Below are 18,873 nucleotides of genomic sequence, written 5' to 3' on the forward strand. Positions count from 1 at the left end.
CTTCCTTCAGTCTTTACTCACTTTGTCCTCCTCTTGTTCCTTGTCTTCCTTTAGTACCACGACACCGGATAAGTCTTTTTTCCGGATACTATAACAACGAGTACATCATGTTAAGTTGAAGGTGATGACTGTTGTAATGGAGGCGTTAAAAATCATTTCTGTTCTCTCTCACTTTATCCTTCTTGTCTTTCTTCATTTTCTCAGTACCACGCCATCGCTTTTTTTTTTTTTTTGTATTCCGTTTAACTTTACTAGATCGTGTTGAGTTTGCAGATGATAGTTGTCGTGATGAAGGCGTTAAAAGAAATAATCGCTGTGTTTCTCTCACCTTATCTTTCTTGTCTGGTTTGCCTCAGCAATACTACACCAGTTTAATTGTATTCCGGGTACCATTACAAAATCGTGCTAAGGTAAATGTTATATTTTTCCGTAATGAAGGCGTTAAAAATGCATCATTCTCATGGTTTTGGTAACGGTGACTGAGTGTTGCATCATCATATACTGCCAACCTCCCCGTCAACACTGTTCGAGCCCGTGTATGTGGTACTATGCTGCTACTGAGGGCTTATTAGTAACTGACATACTTCCTGCTGGTGGAGGTAAAGGTCACAGTGGTTACGTGATAGGTCTCTACGTACCTATTAATTTGTGGTCATTATTCCCCTCACCACCGAGCCGAGCAGTGTGTGTGTGTGTGTGTGTGTGTGTGTGTGTGTGTGTGTGTGTGTTATTCCGCAATGTATTTGTATTGTTGCTTTGTTGTTTGTTTGTATTATATGTGTTATTTATCTGTTTACTTACCTGTTTATTTTATTTGTTGCTGGTATTGTTCCTGTTGTTGTTGATATTGTGGTTGTTGTCTGCGAGTGTTGGTTTTTCCTCTCCAAATCACATGGCATCGTTTTCACTCAGCATTGTTTTCTCTTGATGCGTCACGGAACACACACATCACTGCAACATGTCCACCATAAAAGTAACCGCCGTGATGTGGCTGCTGGAGGGAGGACGTGAAGCAAACACCCACTGGGGAATAATACAGTAGTACTTTATTGACCAGTACAATCAATACACAGGAAACATGTGTAAAGAAACTAAGGAAACATCACACAGCAAAGTCCACAGCGGATACATCTACACAGCGGTGGCCTGGGTGCTGGGGGGAGGCAGGGGACGGGGCGGGGAAGGGATCTGGGGGTGGGGGGCGGGGTGGTGGTCCAGGTATTGCTGGGGTGCACATCAATGATCGGACAGCAAGGGCGGGGCAAAGTGGTGGAGAGTGATGGGGGGCGGCGACCCTCCTACTCCTTCACTGGTCATGCTGGGTGGCTGGCGTGCCCGTGTTCTACTCAGTGGGACGCGCTCCGCCTGGCGTCCCGCGCTGCTATCTGTGAGGCGGCGGGGCGGCGGCGAGCAGGGCGGCGGTGAGTGAGGCCAGCACTGCGGCCAGCACGGTGACGCCGCTCGCTGAGACACTCGCTGCGCGCTGGATGGCCGCCGGGTACTCGTCTGTGAAGCAACACTTGGTTAGCTGCTTCATTAGGCTGAGAGGAGTAAAGGAGAGGGGCGCTGCGGGGAGAAACGAGGCTGTATAAAGAGATAGGGGGGATATAGAGCAAGGAGCACAGAGTTATATAAAGATAGGAGGGTGTGGTGGGGAGTAACTGGGGGTTTTACAAAGGGACAGGGTGACATGCGGGAAAGGAACACGGGAAGGTATAGAGAAACAGAAGTTTACTGGAGAGGCATCTGGTTATATAGAGGTAGGCGGCTGTGGTGGTGACTCAGCGTATACTGGGAGGGAACACGGGTCGTTATTGAAGTAAAGATCGTGGTGGGGAGGGAAAGGATCATTATAGAAGCAAGAGATTGTGGAGAGGAAGAACACGGTGTATATACATGTAGGAGTCTATACTGAGAAGGAACACCGGTCATTATAGAAGAGGTAGTGATGGGGAAGTACACGTCCCCAAAGCAAATGTAGCACCTACGTAACATAAAGGAAAGATGCAAGAAGCCATTAGGTCTACACGTGGCAGTCCTTCATTATGCACGGTGGCTACTAAGAGGCACGGAGACATGATGGGGAGAGGAACGCGTCTAACTTATTTAGTGTGTGAAGAAAATGTACCCTGGAAGGTTTGTTTAAGTCTCTCTCTCTCTCTCTCTCTCTCTCTCTCTCTCTCTCTCTCTCTCTCTCTCTCTCTCTCTCTCTCTCTCTCTCTCTCTCTCGCCTAAAACTAACTCAAACTTCGTAACTAAAATCCCACATATATTTAACGAACTAGTAATTGAAATAGTAGTTAAAGTATCACCTTTCCCACTAAAACACACTCAAGAACTTCAATAGAACCCTACATTATACATTAAATGAACCTAGCATAGTTGAAGCAGCAGCTGAAATAGTTACAAACATCACTAATTTACCCAGATCTCCACAACCCCTGCAGAATGTAATGCCAAGTAACTGTAGCCGGTGCCATGACAGTACCACTCTCTCCGGCAGACAAGGCACTCACAAAAAAATCAGCCTGTCCAGTAGAGATCTGAGATGATTACTTATGTAGCGAGAGGGCGGGAGGGAATGTTACGTAAGGGAGAAGCAACGTAAGAAACAACCCTCTCTCCCTCTCTTCCTGTTCTCCTCTCTTAGGTTCGCTCTCGGCCATCTCCGGTCAGCTAACTAAGCATCCCGTTCCCATCCCATCAGACCCGCTCGATCTCACTCCCACTCCCCGCCCCTCGCTTCCTCTTCTCCTTCTTGCTGCGTGAATTAGTGACCACGAAATACATGCAAGTGGCTCGTTAGTAAACATGAGAACACACGCACTTGCACACACACGCACTGAGAAAGGAGGGAGAAAGAGGGAGAGGGAGTAAGAGTAGAGGCAAGTGGACATGAACTAATGGGAAACCTGGATAAATATAGACACGGAGACAGGATCAAACAAGTGCTGCTTAGGTCCTCTACACGACAAACACGTAAACACACACACACACACACACACACACACACACACACACACACACACACACACGTCAATAGAGTTATTTCTCGTCTTCCCTGACCCTTGGGAGCTTCAGAGGACGTGGTTTTACAACTTGCCTGAGGGTCTCTCTCTCTCTCTCTCTCTCTCTCTCTCTCTCTCTCTCTCTCTCTCTCTCTCTCTCTCTCTCTCTCTCTCTCTCTCTCTCTCTCTCTCTTCCTCATTCGTACTTTCTTGGATCTTGATATTGTTTAGCAGATCCGCTAATTAAAATACAAGTGTTTTGGCAGCTGTCTTTCCTGTGTATTCCTCTGTATTCCTGTGTGCCATCAGTGAAGAGCGTATGCAAGGGGTGTTGGGGGCACTGGTTCCTGCATCGGCTGGGTCACTGAGAGGGGTTATCATTGTCAGGTTAAAAAAAAAAAAGGTTTGTCAGCCAGCCGTCCGCGCCCTGCTCATGACGTCAGTGGAACCTCTGGCTTTCACCGCCTCGTCACTTCCCTCGCATCACAGTTGTATGAGCCTTGATTTTGCGTTATCCCACTAAATCAATGTTTAATTAAATACTATCGAATCATTGCCTGAATAAATTTATCTTATTTTAATAAAAGATAAATAGACGAAGAGATGAAAGCATATTTGCATAGTCATCAACAATATAGTTCATGTTACAGTTCATTACGCTTGGGTTGAGAAGCTTTATGGCGAGTATAATGCTCAGTATATGATGCAAGCTCGATCCTGCTCCCTTTATGGACCTTCCTCCGAGCTTATTTCCTTCACATCTTTCCTTCCAAACACTCCTTACCCACCATTAGTGCACCAAGACGAGAGGCGCAGATCTGACCTTTACTTCAAACACTAATTCGCAAAAAGAGCTCAAATTCTTCCTAAAAATCATCACCAGCACAACCAGACAGCCGCCAGAAGAACGCGGGACCCACCGGGCACCACGTGGATGGTCACACTGGCGGCGGCGAGGTTGGTCACGTTGCAGTAGTAGATGCCGGAGTCCCGACGCCCCGCCTGAGTCACGCGCAGCCACGAGCGAGCCACAGACCCGCGCAGCTCCGTCTTGAGGCTGCGGAGGGAAAGACGTGGGTTGTAGAGAGGGTGTGTGAGAGAGAGACGTGGCGGGGATACCTGTTCGAATAGACAAGAGCATGGGGAGTGTGAGAGGTTGGACTAGGTGTGGAAGTTAATTTGACTGTGGAGAGAGAATAGACACATGTAGAGAGAATATAAAACAGAACAAACCGATGTTTAAATAGAAACGTGTATGGAGAATGTGAGAGGCAGAGCAAGCAGTGAAAGTTAAACTGACTTTGTAGAGAGGATGTGGAGAGGGGAGACAGGCCGCGGACACTGGGATGGACACGTGTAGGGAGGATGTGAAGAGGTAGAATTGAATTTTTGAGTAGACTCGTGTATGGGGGGAGTGTGAGAGGCAGGACAAGACGTGGAGGTTAAACTGGCTTTGTGGAGAGGCTGTGGAGAGGGAAAACAGGGCGTGAATATTGTAATGGACACACGTAGGGGGTATGTGAAGAGGCAGAAGACCTGTATAAAGGAATAAGTACGTGTAGGTGGCTGTAGAAATAGAAAACAAAATTTAAGTGACCTAACTATTTAATTAGACGTATGTAAATAAGACATGGGCATCTAAGCAGACACATTTAGAGAGACTGTAGAGCCAGAACGAGATTTACGTGGCAAGGCTGTGGGGAAGATGTTGTTAGGAAGAAAGGAACTTGTAGATACAGGTTACAGTGACGAGAATAAAGCACATGCTGAAAACGAAAACTTGTATTTAAATGCCACGTCAATATTTGTTTCTTGTGGATTGTCGCGTCAGAAGTAAAGGACTCACCACCTTCCGAGCTGTGTGCACCTGCCTTCTTACCTTTTTCATGTTTTGTACCCTCGCCGCGTTTTCCTTCCCAGCCGATGTCTTGTTGGGAGGAATATGGAATGTGTATCGTACGGTGTTTGCGTGTGTACACTCTGCATGGCTTAACTCTTGACAACGGGAGAGAACTTTGACACTTTTTGAAACTGTTAATCATAATGTACAGTATATAAATAACACTAATGATATATAATAACATATTTTGGTCCAGTGAGCCGCAGCTCTTCAACGGACCTCCTACATATATAATATTCAGTTAACAAAGGAATGGAAGTCGACTATACACACACACTGGTATATAAGATACCTCAGATATATGTACAGTATGGATATATGAAATACCTACTCATACATGCATACACACGCATACACTCTTATATGCTCGCTCACAAAGAAATTGCAATACACACTTTATAAAGCATTTGCCTGCTCACAAAATCTTCTGTCATGGTGTGTTCAACGTAAGGACCTTGTCTGTATCACTTTGTCACATTTAATGAAATCTGTATTTTATTTGTGTCATTCCTGTTACTTGTTGTCTTATACTGGTAAATAACCTTGTCTACTCGATTAATTTTAAGTCTATATCACAATACACTCTATCGTATTAGTATCATTCCTTTGTCTTATTCTGCATACTAACCCTGAAAATTAACTCTGTTTTATATTAGTATCATTCTTGTTACTTGTTGTCTGATATTGGTAACTAACCTTGTCTACTCGATTCATTTTAAGTCTATATCACAATAGACTGTCATATTAGTATCATTCCTTTGTCCTATTCTCCGTACTAACCCTGAAAATCTTGTCCGTACCATTTAAAGTCTACACGTGCGTATTATATTGTTACTTCTTGTTATATTTTTATTACTTACCTTACGGATCGTGTTTTCATCACCAAGTTTATTGTTCATATTCAGAAATGCTTCGGTGTATAATCTCATTTATTTCTAACAGACTGTAGTGGAAGTCATCATTGTTTTCAGAGGCGTTTTTACGGTTGTAGTGATACTTAACAAGGTTTCTGCATCCCTATGAGACAAACGCATGAAAAACCTGTCTGTTCATAACTAGCTTTAGAAAAAAAATAGTGTTTATGAGAGGGCAAAGCGTTTCAGAACTCGAGTTTATATCACACTTAACAGTATATTATGTTAGCATCATTCCAGCAAGGCCATTAAAGTTTCCCCTCTCCTCACGCCTCCTCTCGCCTCCCTCCTTCTGCCAGTCTATTTTGAGAACCAATATCCTTCTCTCTCTTTTAAAATCTAATCTTATCAAGCTTGAACCCATTACTTCTTACCATATCTTGATTTATAACAGTGAAAATCTTGTTTTACATATTCTCTATTATATTATTATTATTATTATTATTATTATTATTTCATTACTTTTTGTCCTTTTTAATTTTTAACCCTAAGAATCTTCTCTACCACTTTCTCACTTTTACGCCTATATTCGGAAACACTCATCTCACTCACCACGAGTATTTCCAAAACCCACAGAGATGATAAGCCGGGTTTTCAAGAGTGCTTCTCCTGTCAATAATTTAGAAATCTTGTTAATCTGTCGCTAGAACCATAAGAGCACCCTTAATAAATTTAACTAGAGCCTTTTAAATTTAGTGGGTGTGCGGCACAAAAGTGTTTGGAATATGGTTCTAACTCTTTATTATATTAGTATAATTCCTGCTGTTTCTTGTCCCATTCTGATAACGAACACTGAGGAACTTGTCTCGACCACTAAGAATGTCATACTTAGAGCATTATATCTATCACTTCTTGTCCTGTTCTGATAACTCGCTCTTTTGATCTTGTCCATTTCACTTCGTCTATATTACACATAACGTGTTATATTAGAACCATGCCTGTTACTTTTGTCCTAATTTTTTTTTCTCTCTCTCTCTAATCCTGTTCTGATAACGAAACCTGAGGATCTTCTGTGTACCAAGTCTGTGTCACTATTACCCTCAAGTCTCTATTATATTGCTATCATTCCAGCGAGGCCATCAAAGCTTCCCTCTTCACGCCTCCCTCCCGCCTCCTCCCGCCTCCTTCCTCCATCCGCCCTCCATCCGCCACTCTAAGCACATCGTCGACCCTCCCGCCGCCCTAACACCGTCGTAACTTTGGGGCGGAAAGTGTATCAGGAAACCATTCCAGCGCCCTTATACCTCCGCAGACTTTTCCCTCGCGCCCGTGAAAGCCGAGAGGTCTTATTGAGTGAGCCACGAGTGAGCCGGAGCGAACTAGAGCCAGTACCGGAGTGTAGCCTCAGTGCAGGGAGTAAAAATGATGCGAGTGAGGCGAGCTAATGTGGGAGTAATTAAACGAGGCATTGGAAGACGAGTATATGTAGTAATGATTGGGTGAGTGAATGTTGGATAGATTGAGCGAGGAAATGTAAAACGAGTAAATGTAGGATTAAGCGAGTATTATAAAATGAGTAACGTGAATACATGAAAAATAAATAAATAAATAAACGAGAATTGAGAAATGCTGAATGGAAGTAGGGAAGGAGAAATGGAAGTAGTTAACGAGAAATGAGAAATGCAGAATGGAAGTTGGGAAGGAGAAATGGAAGTAAGGAACGAGAAATGAGAAATGGTGAATGGAAGTTGGGAAAATGCGAGTGAAACATGTGTGTATATGTATAAGGCGAGTAAAATAACTAAATATAATGCAAATACATTCAAAACGAAATAAAACAAGTGAACTAAAAAAAAAAAAATCAAACAAGTAAGCTATAAAAAGTCAAACCAATAACCGTAGAAATAATAAAACGAAACAGGAAAAAACGAGTGAATGCACGTAAAAAAAAACAACTAAAACAGTAAAACGTAGAGCAAACAAAAAAAAAAAAAAAAAAAAAAACGTAAGTAAACGAAAATAGAGCAAAATGAGTGAACGAACACCTTTTAAACGAAGACCTCTCGCCGCTATAAGAGTCAATACCACAAAAACATAAATAAGTAAATGAATAAATAAAACGAGTCCTTATCTATGTATATGATGTTATTTATTGCATCCATACAATTGCACATCAACATAAAAGGATATAACTGTAGAAAGAACGAGGCTGTGTCGGTACCACAAAGATCACTACCAATGCTGAGAATAGAATAGAGGTCAAAAACTTTACTCTGTGTGTGTGTGTGTGTGTGTGTGTGTGTGTGTGTGTGTGTGTGTGTGTAAGGGCTCTGACAGAAGTAAGTGGAGGAAGATGAAGGCAGTCTTTGTTTTTCAGTGGAATTATAGAGAATGATGATGATGATGATGATGGTGTTAGTGGAGAAGCATGAGGGAGATAAGTATATACACTGGTGATGATGATGATGGTGATGATGATGATGATGATGATGATGATGATGATGATGGTGACAGTGATGAAAATGTTGATGGTGGTGTAGTGAAGATGATGATGATGATGGTGACAATGATGAGAATGATGATGGTGGTGTAGTGAAGATGATAATGATTATAATGATGAGGATGGTAACGATGCCTTTTATTGTGAATGCTCTAGCCAAACGTACGCTGCTGTGTCGTGTGTTGTGCAGTGCAGTGGTGGCTCGCCTGGCAAGACCCAAACAGCGCCTTGTCTGCGCCGTAACGAGCAGCACGCGGCGCTGTGAAGGCTGCTCCTACAAACGAGGCGGCATAATGTAGGTAATCTTCAGACATTTCCAGAGTATAAGCCTCGGCGCGGCGCTTGCGTGAGTCGCCTAATTCACACACACACACACACACACACACACACACACACACACACACACATGCCGGTATTATCAAACGCTTTGCTCTCTCACCACGACTATTTTCAAATCCCACAGATAAATAGCCGGATTCTTAAGAGTGTTTATCATGTTGATAACACAGAGATCTTGTGAATCTGTTACCAGAACCGTGAAAACATCTTTAAAAAAAAAACATGTAAACTCAACTTGGGTGAAGGTGCGATGCAAAAGTGTTTTTTTTTTTTTTTCTGTTAATATGGAAATCACGTTAAAATGTCACTAGAACCATAAAAAAAAAAAAACACCCTTAGAAACCCGTGTAACTTTAACTATACTTGTGAATCTAGTGGATGTACCGTGCAAAAGTGTTTCTCTTGCTAATTATGTAGAAATCTTGTTAATCTGCCACTAGAACTATAAAAACACCCTTAGAAACCCTTGTCACTTTAGGTAGAGCCTTCTAAATGTAGTGGAAGGGAGGTGCGTGGCAGAAGTATTTATCTTGTCAATAATGTAAAAATCGTGTTGATGTGTCCTTAGAACAGTAAAAACAACCCTAAAAACCCGTATAACCAAGTAAAATGCAGTGGAGGTGCGGCGCAGAAGTGTACAGAATCAAGTGCGTCACTGCTACTCACTCGACGGTCTGGCTACAATAATATTTCACACAGTCCGAAGTCCAAGGTGAAGACACGTGATCGAGACATTCACGTGCTGGGAGTAATCAATGTGGCGTGCTGGCGTGGTGGTTAGCATGCGCGCCTCTTAATCAGAAGGTCAGCGGCTAGCCAGGTGGTGACTTACTCCAGCCGGCCCTCTGTTCCCGGCACGGCTTGCGATCATTCAGGAGCTAACAGGCACTGAGGCGAGGCAAGGAGGCGTGATGGTGGCCCGGCACGAGGGGAGAGGCCAGCATACCTGTCCTTGTGTTAGTGTGCGTGTGTGATTGGCCAGTGTCTCTTTTTCTCTCCCTCACTCTCTTTTTCTTTTTTCTTTTTTATCATGGTCTTAGATATCATGTTTTTTTTTTTTTTTTCTAAGTTTTAACATCCCGGGGAAAGCTTAAGAGTTCCTACGAGTGTAGTTCTCTTTCTCTCCTGTTTGTGTGCGTGTGCGTGTGTAATTGGCAAGTGTGTTTCTCTTTTTCTCTCTCTTTTTTTTTTTTTTTCTTTACATTATGGCCTAGAAAATCACGTGCTTTTTTAGCTTTAAGCTCCCGGGGAGAGCCTGGTGTTTCTATGATTCTATCTACGAGTATGACTGAATTCCGTGTTCTTTTACCAGCCGGTGTCTCTTTCTTTCTTGTGCTTTACTTATTTATTTATTTATTATTATTATTTTTTTTTTTTTTACGTTTTGAGAGCCACGTGCTGGAGTCTTCAGCATTATCCTCCCCGAGAAAGTCTAGAATTTCTGTATTCTTTTTTATTTTATCTACAAGTAATACTGAATCCCGTGTTTTTTTTTTTTTTTTTACTAATCTTTCTGTTTTTGTTTTTCTTTGCGTGTGTAATTGGCCATTGTCCATATCTCTCTCTCTCTCTCTCTCTCTCTCTCCTTTTTTTTTATCGAGGTCTTCAGAATCACGTGCTTTTCAGCATCACTCTCCCAGATAAGATAAGGCTTGGAGTTTCTGTAGTTCTATTTACATATAATACTTAATCCTGGGTGGCTCTGTAACTTCCGCTAAAGATTGCTTATAATAGACTTGACCTAGAACTAAATTGACTGACTCTTTGTTTCTCGTCCTGTTTCTTTTCTCTTTTTGAATGAGCAGTACAAGATGAGCTATTTTTTTTCTTTTCTTTCTTTTTACCAATGGTCCGTCTCCTTGATATATATATATATATATATATATATATATATATATATATATATATATATATATATATATATATATATATATATATATATATATATATATATATATATATAAAAGCCGCCTAAACGTTTAGGAACACGGGCCTCAGATCTTTCCAATTTCACACACACACTCTTGCTGAAGGACAATAACTGCTCGCTGCTCAGTGAAGACCTTTGCAGCGCGAGGGAGGCATGAAAGTCAGTCTCATAATTGACAGACCAAGCGGTGTGTGTGTGTGTGTGTGTGTGTGTGTGTGTGTCTGTGTGTGTTTGGACAAAATGTTTCTATTTCATGTTTCTTTTTATGATGATTTTATGATATTTTTAAAATATGAAAGTTATATATATTTTTTTTTTTAGTAAACTACTACTGCTGCTGCTGCTGCTTCTGCTGCTATTGTTACTACTACTGCTGCTACTACTACTACTACTACTACTACTACTACTACTACTACTACTACTACTACTACTACTACTACTACTACACCACTACTACACCAGTACTGTACACCAGGCCACCACATAATAACGCAGCGCCATAAACACCATAACGGGCCTACGCAGCGCCACTACGCCTCTTAACAAGCTTACAAACAGCAGGGCGGCACAGTTACTGTCCGTCCCGAGCCAGCACAAGTCTGGCTCATTACCGCGCTGTAATTACCCTCACGACGCGCCCTGCATGATTGGTGAGCGCCTAGCCAACAAACCAGTAGAGGCGTGGCCCTGGATCCACCTCCCTACTCACCAAGCTTCCACGTCACCTCGTCAGCGCGTCACCGAATCGGCGCGTCACCACGTCAACACGTCACCACATCATCGCGTCACTGCGTCAGCGCATCACTACATCAGCGCGTCATCATGTCTATACATCGCCACGTCAGCGCGTCACCACGTCAGCGCGTCAGCAAGTCAGTGCTTCACCAAGTCAGCGCGTCACCAAGTCAGGTCGTCACCACATCAACGGGTCACCAAGTTAGAGCGTCATCAAGTCAGGGCGTCACCAAGTGAACGCGTCACCAAGTTAGCCCGTCACCAGGTCAGGGCGTCACCAATTCAGGACGTCATCAAATCAGCGCGTCACCAAGTCAGGGCGTCACCAAGTAAGGGCGTCACCAAGTCAGGGCGTCACCAAGTCAGCGCGTCACCAAGTCAGCGCGTCACCAAGTCAGGGCGTCACCAAGTCAGCGCGTCACCAAGTCAGTACGTCACCAAGTCAGGGCGTCACCACGTCAGGGCGTCACCAAATCAGCGCGTCACCAAATCAGCGCGTCACCAAGTCAGGGCGTCACGAAGTCAGCGCGTCACCTAATCAGCGCGTCACCAAATCAGCGCGTCACCAAGTCAGCGCGTCACCAAGTCAGTGCGTCACCACGTCAGCGCATCACCATGTCAGCGCGTCACAACGTCAGCACGACAACAAGTCAGGGCGTCATCAAGTCAGTGCGTCACCACGTCAGCGCATCACCATGTCAGCGCGTCACCACGTCAGCATGACACCAAGTCAGGGCGTCATCAAGTCAGCGCGTCACAACGTCAGCTGAAACTCATTCCTGCAAACACTGATCATCTGAAGAAGCAAAGGCCAGTGCATTATTCCTGCTGTGGTATTGAGTGCTGTCTGTCAATTTCTTCGGTTTTGTGTCGTTTCGTTGTTATTTTTCTTTCTTTTTCTTCCTTTCTCCATTTCCTTTTTTTTTTTTTTATCTCTTAATTAATATTTTTTTCGTTGGTATTCTTTCTAATTTACTAATTGTGTTCTTTCCATGTTTTCTTTTTAATCTATCAGTTTGTGTTCTTTTCGTTTTTCTTTTGTTGTTTTTATCATTTACATTCTTTTCATTCTCTATTTTTAAGGTGATATATTTTTTTTTAGTATTTTTTTCATTAGCTTGCCATTAGGATTGTTTATTGAAAGTATAAATTTTGAAATCCATTCCTCTCTCTCCTTTTCGAGTCTGACATTCAGATTTTCGTTTTTTTTTTTTACTTGTAATTGATTTTTGCTTTTTTGCCACGTCAATTTCATCCTTTTTACTGCTTTTTTGAATCTGCCATTTCATTGATTTTTCTTTTCTTTTTTTTTTTAGCTTGTCATTCATGTTCCATTTTTCCTTTTTCTTTTTCAGTCTGCCATTGATCTCCCATTAAACTTTTTTTTCTTTTTTTTTTCTAGCTTGTCATTTATCTTCGCTTTATTTTTTTTTTTTTTTTTTTTTTAGCTTGTCATTGATTCTCTTTCTTTTCTAGCATGTCAATTTTGTTTCCCTCATTTTTTTTTTTCAGTCTGTTATTTCTTCCTTATTTAGCTGGCCATTGATCTTCTTTCCTTTCTTTTACCATGCTAATTTATTATTACTTTTGGGACAGTATTCCCTGTGATAGGAGTGAATTTTCTTTTTTCTATTTTTTATTATTATTACAATCATCAAATCTTTTTGAGAAGGGATGAGAAAGGAAGGTTATAGATTTGCCTTCCTTTCTTTAGGCATGTCAGTTTGTTGTTGTTGTTGTTGTTGTTGTTGTTGTTGTTGTTTAGGATATTCCTCCCCCTGGGTAAAAACTACTTATTCCGTTTTGTTTTGTTTCTGATTACAATGATTTCTTTTTTATTTTAGTTCACTGTGAGGGATAAGAATGAAGGGATATATTTTTCTCCCCCTCAGACACCATAATTACTGCAACACTTTTTAACTCAAACTACCCACGCTAATTATCCCAACTCGACATTGATCTCCACTGATTACATCAAAACTGAAGTATTTCCCTCTCGCCGGCGCATACTTCACCGCATGACCAGCACAAGATAAAGAGACGAAGAAAAGGAGGAGCTTAATATTCCTCATACAGCAACCATAAGAAAAGAAAAAGGTGCAAGAGCATGAAGAGGAAGGAAGACACGATGAAGAACAAGCAGAATACCAAGCATAACAAGAAGAAAAGGGCTAACAGCAGGAGGAGGAGGAGGAGGAGGAGGAGGAGGAGGAGGACGAGTACGTTATTGAAGAATTCTTGTTTGAAAAAATAATGAAAATGATAAGACAACACTGAAAGAAAAAAAAAAACACACACACACACATTCTGAATCACAAGAGAGAGAAACGCAAAATAAAAGAACCGAGAAAAAAAAAGAAAAACACACGTTCACAAACAACAGAGCTTGACAGTGACGAGGAACACGCCATGCAACCCAGACACCCAGCCAGGGACCCAGAACACCCAACCAGGCACCCAGACACCCAGCCAGGGACCCAGAACACCCAACCAGGCACCCAGACACCCAGCCAGGCACCCAGACACCCAACCAGGCACCCAGAACACCCAACTAGGCACCCAGACACCCAGCCAGGCACCCAGACACCCAACCAGGCACCCAGAACACCCAACCAGGCACCCAGACACCCAGCCAGGCACCCAGAACACCCAACCAGGCACCCAGAACATCCAACCAGGCACCCATCGCTGTAACACAAACAAAAACACCTGAATGGCACATCAACCTCAACCCAAATCAGCGACCACTCCTTCAGTCGTGTCTCCCTCCCGCCACTCACCCTTCCCTGTCTCCCTCCTGCTTCTCCCTATCATTCCCTACCACCTTCCTCGCCTCCCTCCTGCTTCTCCCTACCAATCCACAACCTCGCCTCCCCCCTGCTTCTCCCCCATCTCTGTCTACCACCTCCAGTCGCGTGCGTTCAGAGTGACGGACGTGTTTGCAGTTCAAGTCGTTTGGGAATTTCCTGGGTGCGTTAAGGCCACCATTCCCCGCGTCCCGAGCCAAACGCGGCGGTAACTCAGCGCTAATTCACCGGTCAATGCCACGAGTCACCGCTTGAAGGTTTTGATACACAGACTAGCAAGGTTTTGTTTGGCACGAGTAAACATTGCAGGACCTGACACGCCCTCGCCTCGCCTTGCCTTGTCTTGCCGTGTCCTGCCTTGTCGCTCTGTGTGTGTGTGTGTGTGTGTTTGTGTTGTGAGGTGTTGTTCTTTGTCACTGGTGTTGGTGATTGACTGACTGGCTGACTGATTTTTTTTTTCTTTTCTTTTGTGTGGTTTGGTGTTCGAGACTGTATCTTGAGACTGCGTTTTTTCTGTATCCTTGTTCAGTGTTCTTGACATGTGAAAAAAAAGATGGGTAAAAAAAAAATAAATACATAAAAAAATAAACAGGTAGATAGATAAATATATAGGTATGTAAGAAGGCATATAGTTAAATAGATAGATAGATAGTTATATTATTATTAGTTATATTATTTGTTATCTGATTGACTAAATGGTTGGAGAATTCATTGATTGACTGATATTATATTGATCAGAGACAGGAATTGCATAAAAGATTGGATGTAAAATAGGAAAAACACTACCACAACCGTGTCTGCCAACACCACTAATAATACCACCGCCACCACCACCACCACCACTACTACCACCACCACCATCACCAGCCATCGCCATAACTCTCCACTTTGCTGAAGCTTGTCTGCCGCCATCTTGGTATTACTATGTTTTAAGGATAATGGTGATGGTGGTGATGATAATACTGTGATTATAATAAAAGAAGAAGAAGAAGAAAGGAGGAGGAGGAAGAAGAGGAGGAGGAGGAAGATAAATAAGAGGAAAAAGAGCAAGGAAAAGAAATAGAGGAGGAAGAGAACAAAAAGAACAAGAACAATAAGTGAATATAATTTTATTTTTCTGCCACTCTTATTTACCAATTTTTTTTTAAAGTACTACCACCACCACCACCACCACCACCACTACTACCACCACCACCACCACCACCACCACCACCACCACCACCTCCTCCTCCTCCTCCTCCTCCTCCTCCTCCTCCCAGTCTTGCGTCTAATTACCTTCATTCCAGCGTGCCAGGAGTGAGGCAGCTGAGTGAGGCATTCCTAGACTCGTGATTGGACGTGTTAAACTCCTTATTACTCCTGTCCCTCTTTGTTGTCTGCCTGCCTGCCTGCATGACTTGCTGACTGCCTGGCCTCCTTCCTTCTTGCCTTCATTAATTTTTCCTTTAGTTTCTTAGTTTTTTCTTTAGTTTATTTTTCCTTCCTTCCTTTCCTTTCTTTTTTTCTTTCTTTCGTTTGTTCGTTCGTTTCTTTCAGCCTCTTTTTCTTTTTATATTTTTCTTTAATTTTTTTTCCTTTCTTGCTCTTTCTTTTTTGCTTTCTTTCCTTCCTACTTTCTTTTTCTTTTTTTTTTTCCTTTGATTCCAAATTTCTTTCCTTTCCTCGTTCGTTACTTCATTCATTCCTTTCTCCTTTACTTTCGTTCGCTTGTTTTTTTCGTTCCTTTCATTCTTTCTTCCTTTTTTTTTCTTTTTTCGTTCGTTTGTTCCTGCATTCCTTTCTTTACTCCTTTTTTTCCCTCCCGTTCTTTCTTTTACTGTATTTTATTGCGTGTGCTGTTTTGCCCTGACCACTGACAGAATACTCTTTTACAGAAAAAAAAGTCGTACGATAAATTAATTAAACTTAGAACTATAAAAACTATGATAAATAATAATAATAATAATAATAATAATAATAATAATAATAATAATAATAATACTTGGTTGCATGCATAATGGCAGAATGATGGCTAGAAAATGCTTCTGTAGGAACTTTTATATTGGCAGGAAGCAGAAAAAGTTGAAATCAATCGTTTATTTTTGTTCGAATCATGTCATTTTCTTTCTTTATTTTTTTTATTTTATATTGCAAGATTATTTTCTAGCCCAATCTCTCTCTCTCTCTCTCTCTCTCTCTCTCTCTCTCTCTCTCTCTCTCTCTCTCTCTCTCTCTCTCTCTCTCTCTCTCTCTCTGAGCTATATCTCTTCATACATCACAGTATATTTAAATTTTCTATTTCAATACTCATATTTCTTGATTTCAATATATATGTACGTAAGTCTTTATCTTTTTTTTTGTTAACTCTTACTTTCAGTTTAATCTAAAATAAAACGTTATATTCTTGTCAGTTTTCTTCCTATTTAGTGACTATTTTTCTGCTATATATATATATTTTTTTTTTCTAATTGTTAACTTTACATATTGACAGTTTTTCCTTTCATTTACAAATTAGTTCTTTTCTTCCCCCTCCCCCATTTTTTGTTGCCATTTTCGTATACTCCACTGTCTTTATTTATTTTCTTACTATCTTTCTTCTCTTTTCTTACTCATTACCATCTTTATTATCTTATGGTCTTGAATTACGACCTTCATATGTAATATCTTTTTTTCTTTATCTCTTAACTTATCCGGTATATTTTCCTTCACTAAGACACATCTCACCCTTACTAGTTTTCTTCCTGCTTGCTTAGTAATGACTTAATTTTCTCAAAGTTTTATATCTCATTCTTCTGATGTAATGCCTTTTCTTCCTTAATTTCCACCTTATGATTTTCTTCACTACCACTCTCATTCTTTCTATTTTTTTTCTTTTTTCGGCTACGCTTACTAAATACCAACTTAATTATCACAAAGTTTTATAGCAGTCTTCTCACTTTTATGTCACAGTCTTGATTTAATGCCCTTTCATCATTTCTTGACTTCCATCTTACGCTCTTCTTCAGTATCATTTATATCACTGAGAGGAAAGTTTATAAGAAAGAAATTTGCCAGGCAATGTACAGTCCCAGTCATAAATAACCTACAGTAGTTGTTATCATTGTCTTTAGTCGTCTCCTTCTGTCTCAAGTCCTCTTAGTTGACAAGCTTTGTGAAGAGATTGTCAGCAGGTCAAAGATTCAAAACTGAAAGGAAACTCAGAAAAAGAACTTTTGAAAGAAGCAAGTCACACACACACACACACACACACACACACACACACACACACACACACACACACACACTAGTGGAAGAAGTGACAGAGGAAGAAACGCGTAGAAAAGTTGAGAAAATGATAAGGAAAATAAACGACATGTCAAGCAGTGTTCGTATGATAAATGAAAGAGAGAGAGAGAGAGAGAGAGAGAGAGAGAGAGAGAGAGAGAGAGAGAGAGAGAGAGAGAGAGAGAGAGAGAGAGAGAGAGAGAATTCCCTCACACGTACTGATAAGTGGGTGGTAAATTAGTAAACAGTTTAAAGTAGAGGTCGATGTAGAGAGAGAGAGAGAAAAAGAGGAAGGTTCGTAAAAAATGAGAAAAGAAAAAATGTAAAGGTCAACAGTACGCACTAAAGGACAAAAAAAATAAAAAATAAAAAAAATAGAAATAAAAAATAAAAAAATCTCACACTCAGTTATAAAAAGTGACGGAGAAATTAGCGTGCCATTAATGCAGAGGTTCATAGGAAAGAGAAAAGAGAATGAAAAACTAGACAAACAGGAAACATCAGAGCAGAAAAATAGAAAAAAAAAAATCACATGTAAGTACAAAAAGTGACGGGAGGAATTACTGCGCCATTAAAACAACGATTCATTAAAGAGAGAAAATAGAAGACAAGACAAACAAGAAACAAAACAATACAGAAAAGAAAAAGAAAAAAAAAACACTCACAGGTGGAAATACTGACGAACAATTTAATAAGTGATTCGAAACAGAGATTGATGTATAAAAATATATATATAAAAAAAGAAATGAAAGGCGAATAGAAACATTTGTGCACAGATCGACAGAGAAAAAAAAAAAAACTGCCACACGCAGATACAAAATGTGACGAGGGAAATTAGTAAGCGTTTCGAAACAAAGGCAGATGTATGAAAACAATAAAAAAAAAAAAAAAGGAATAAAGGGTGAATAGAACATTTCCTCTCTGAATGACAGAAAAAAAAAAAAAAACTCTTAGATGCATAAAGTGGATGTGAAATTAGTAAGCGATTAGAAACACTGGTTGGTGTTTGAAAATACTGAAATAAGAAGTAAATGGAAGTCGATGGAACATATTTGTACATTTAAAGTGAGTGACGAAATTAGTAAGTGATTAAAAACACAGGTTGTATAAAAAGATATGAAAAGAAAAAAAATGAAAGGCAACTAGATTATTTTTTGCATTGAAGGACACGAAAAATATTCAAGCTTATATGCAAGCACTGACAAGACAAATATTGGTAAGTAATTCGAAAGAGAACTTGATGTAGAAAAAAAATATATAACAAGAAAGAAATGAAAAACCAGTCGAATATTCGTGCAACGAAGTATAGAAAAAAACATCTTGCAGGAACAGAAAGTGGAGGTGACGACAATATTAATGTTGAGGCTAATGCGGTCAGATTGGTGTGCCTCTCCCCGGCTAGACACGATCCTCGCCGCGCTGAAACATTAAATACCGCACGTCACACAAAAAAAACGGAGATTCGAACGGAGATTCGAACTCGTGCCAGTCATCTTGTCATCTCAGTGCTTCACCACGTAGCCACCTTGGTAAGTACAGTTACAGCATACCCACACA

The 18,873-nt window shown here is 41.0% G+C and overlaps 1 protein-coding gene across 1 annotated transcript in view; it reads right to left on the reverse strand.

Moving 5' to 3' along the window:
* Nucleotides 1-1,024: 1,024 nt before the first annotated feature.
* The window catches only part of LOC135113389 (zwei Ig domain protein zig-8-like), a gene marked incomplete at its 5' end in the record, with an annotated part of 94,132 nt that continues 76,283 nt past the window's right edge, over nt 1,025-18,873 (reverse strand). The window contains 2 exons of the mRNA XM_064028645.1: nt 1,025-1,506; nt 3,929-4,065. Coding sequence (XP_063884715.1) covers nt 1,382-1,506; nt 3,929-4,065 — 262 coding nt within the window. The remainder of the gene's footprint in view (nt 1,507-3,928; nt 4,066-18,873) is intronic.

The sequence above is a fragment of the Scylla paramamosain genome, chromosome 25, assembly GCF_035594125.1.
Source record: "Scylla paramamosain isolate STU-SP2022 chromosome 25, ASM3559412v1, whole genome shotgun sequence".
Classification (NCBI taxonomy): Eukaryota; Metazoa; Arthropoda; class Malacostraca; order Decapoda; family Portunidae; genus Scylla; species Scylla paramamosain.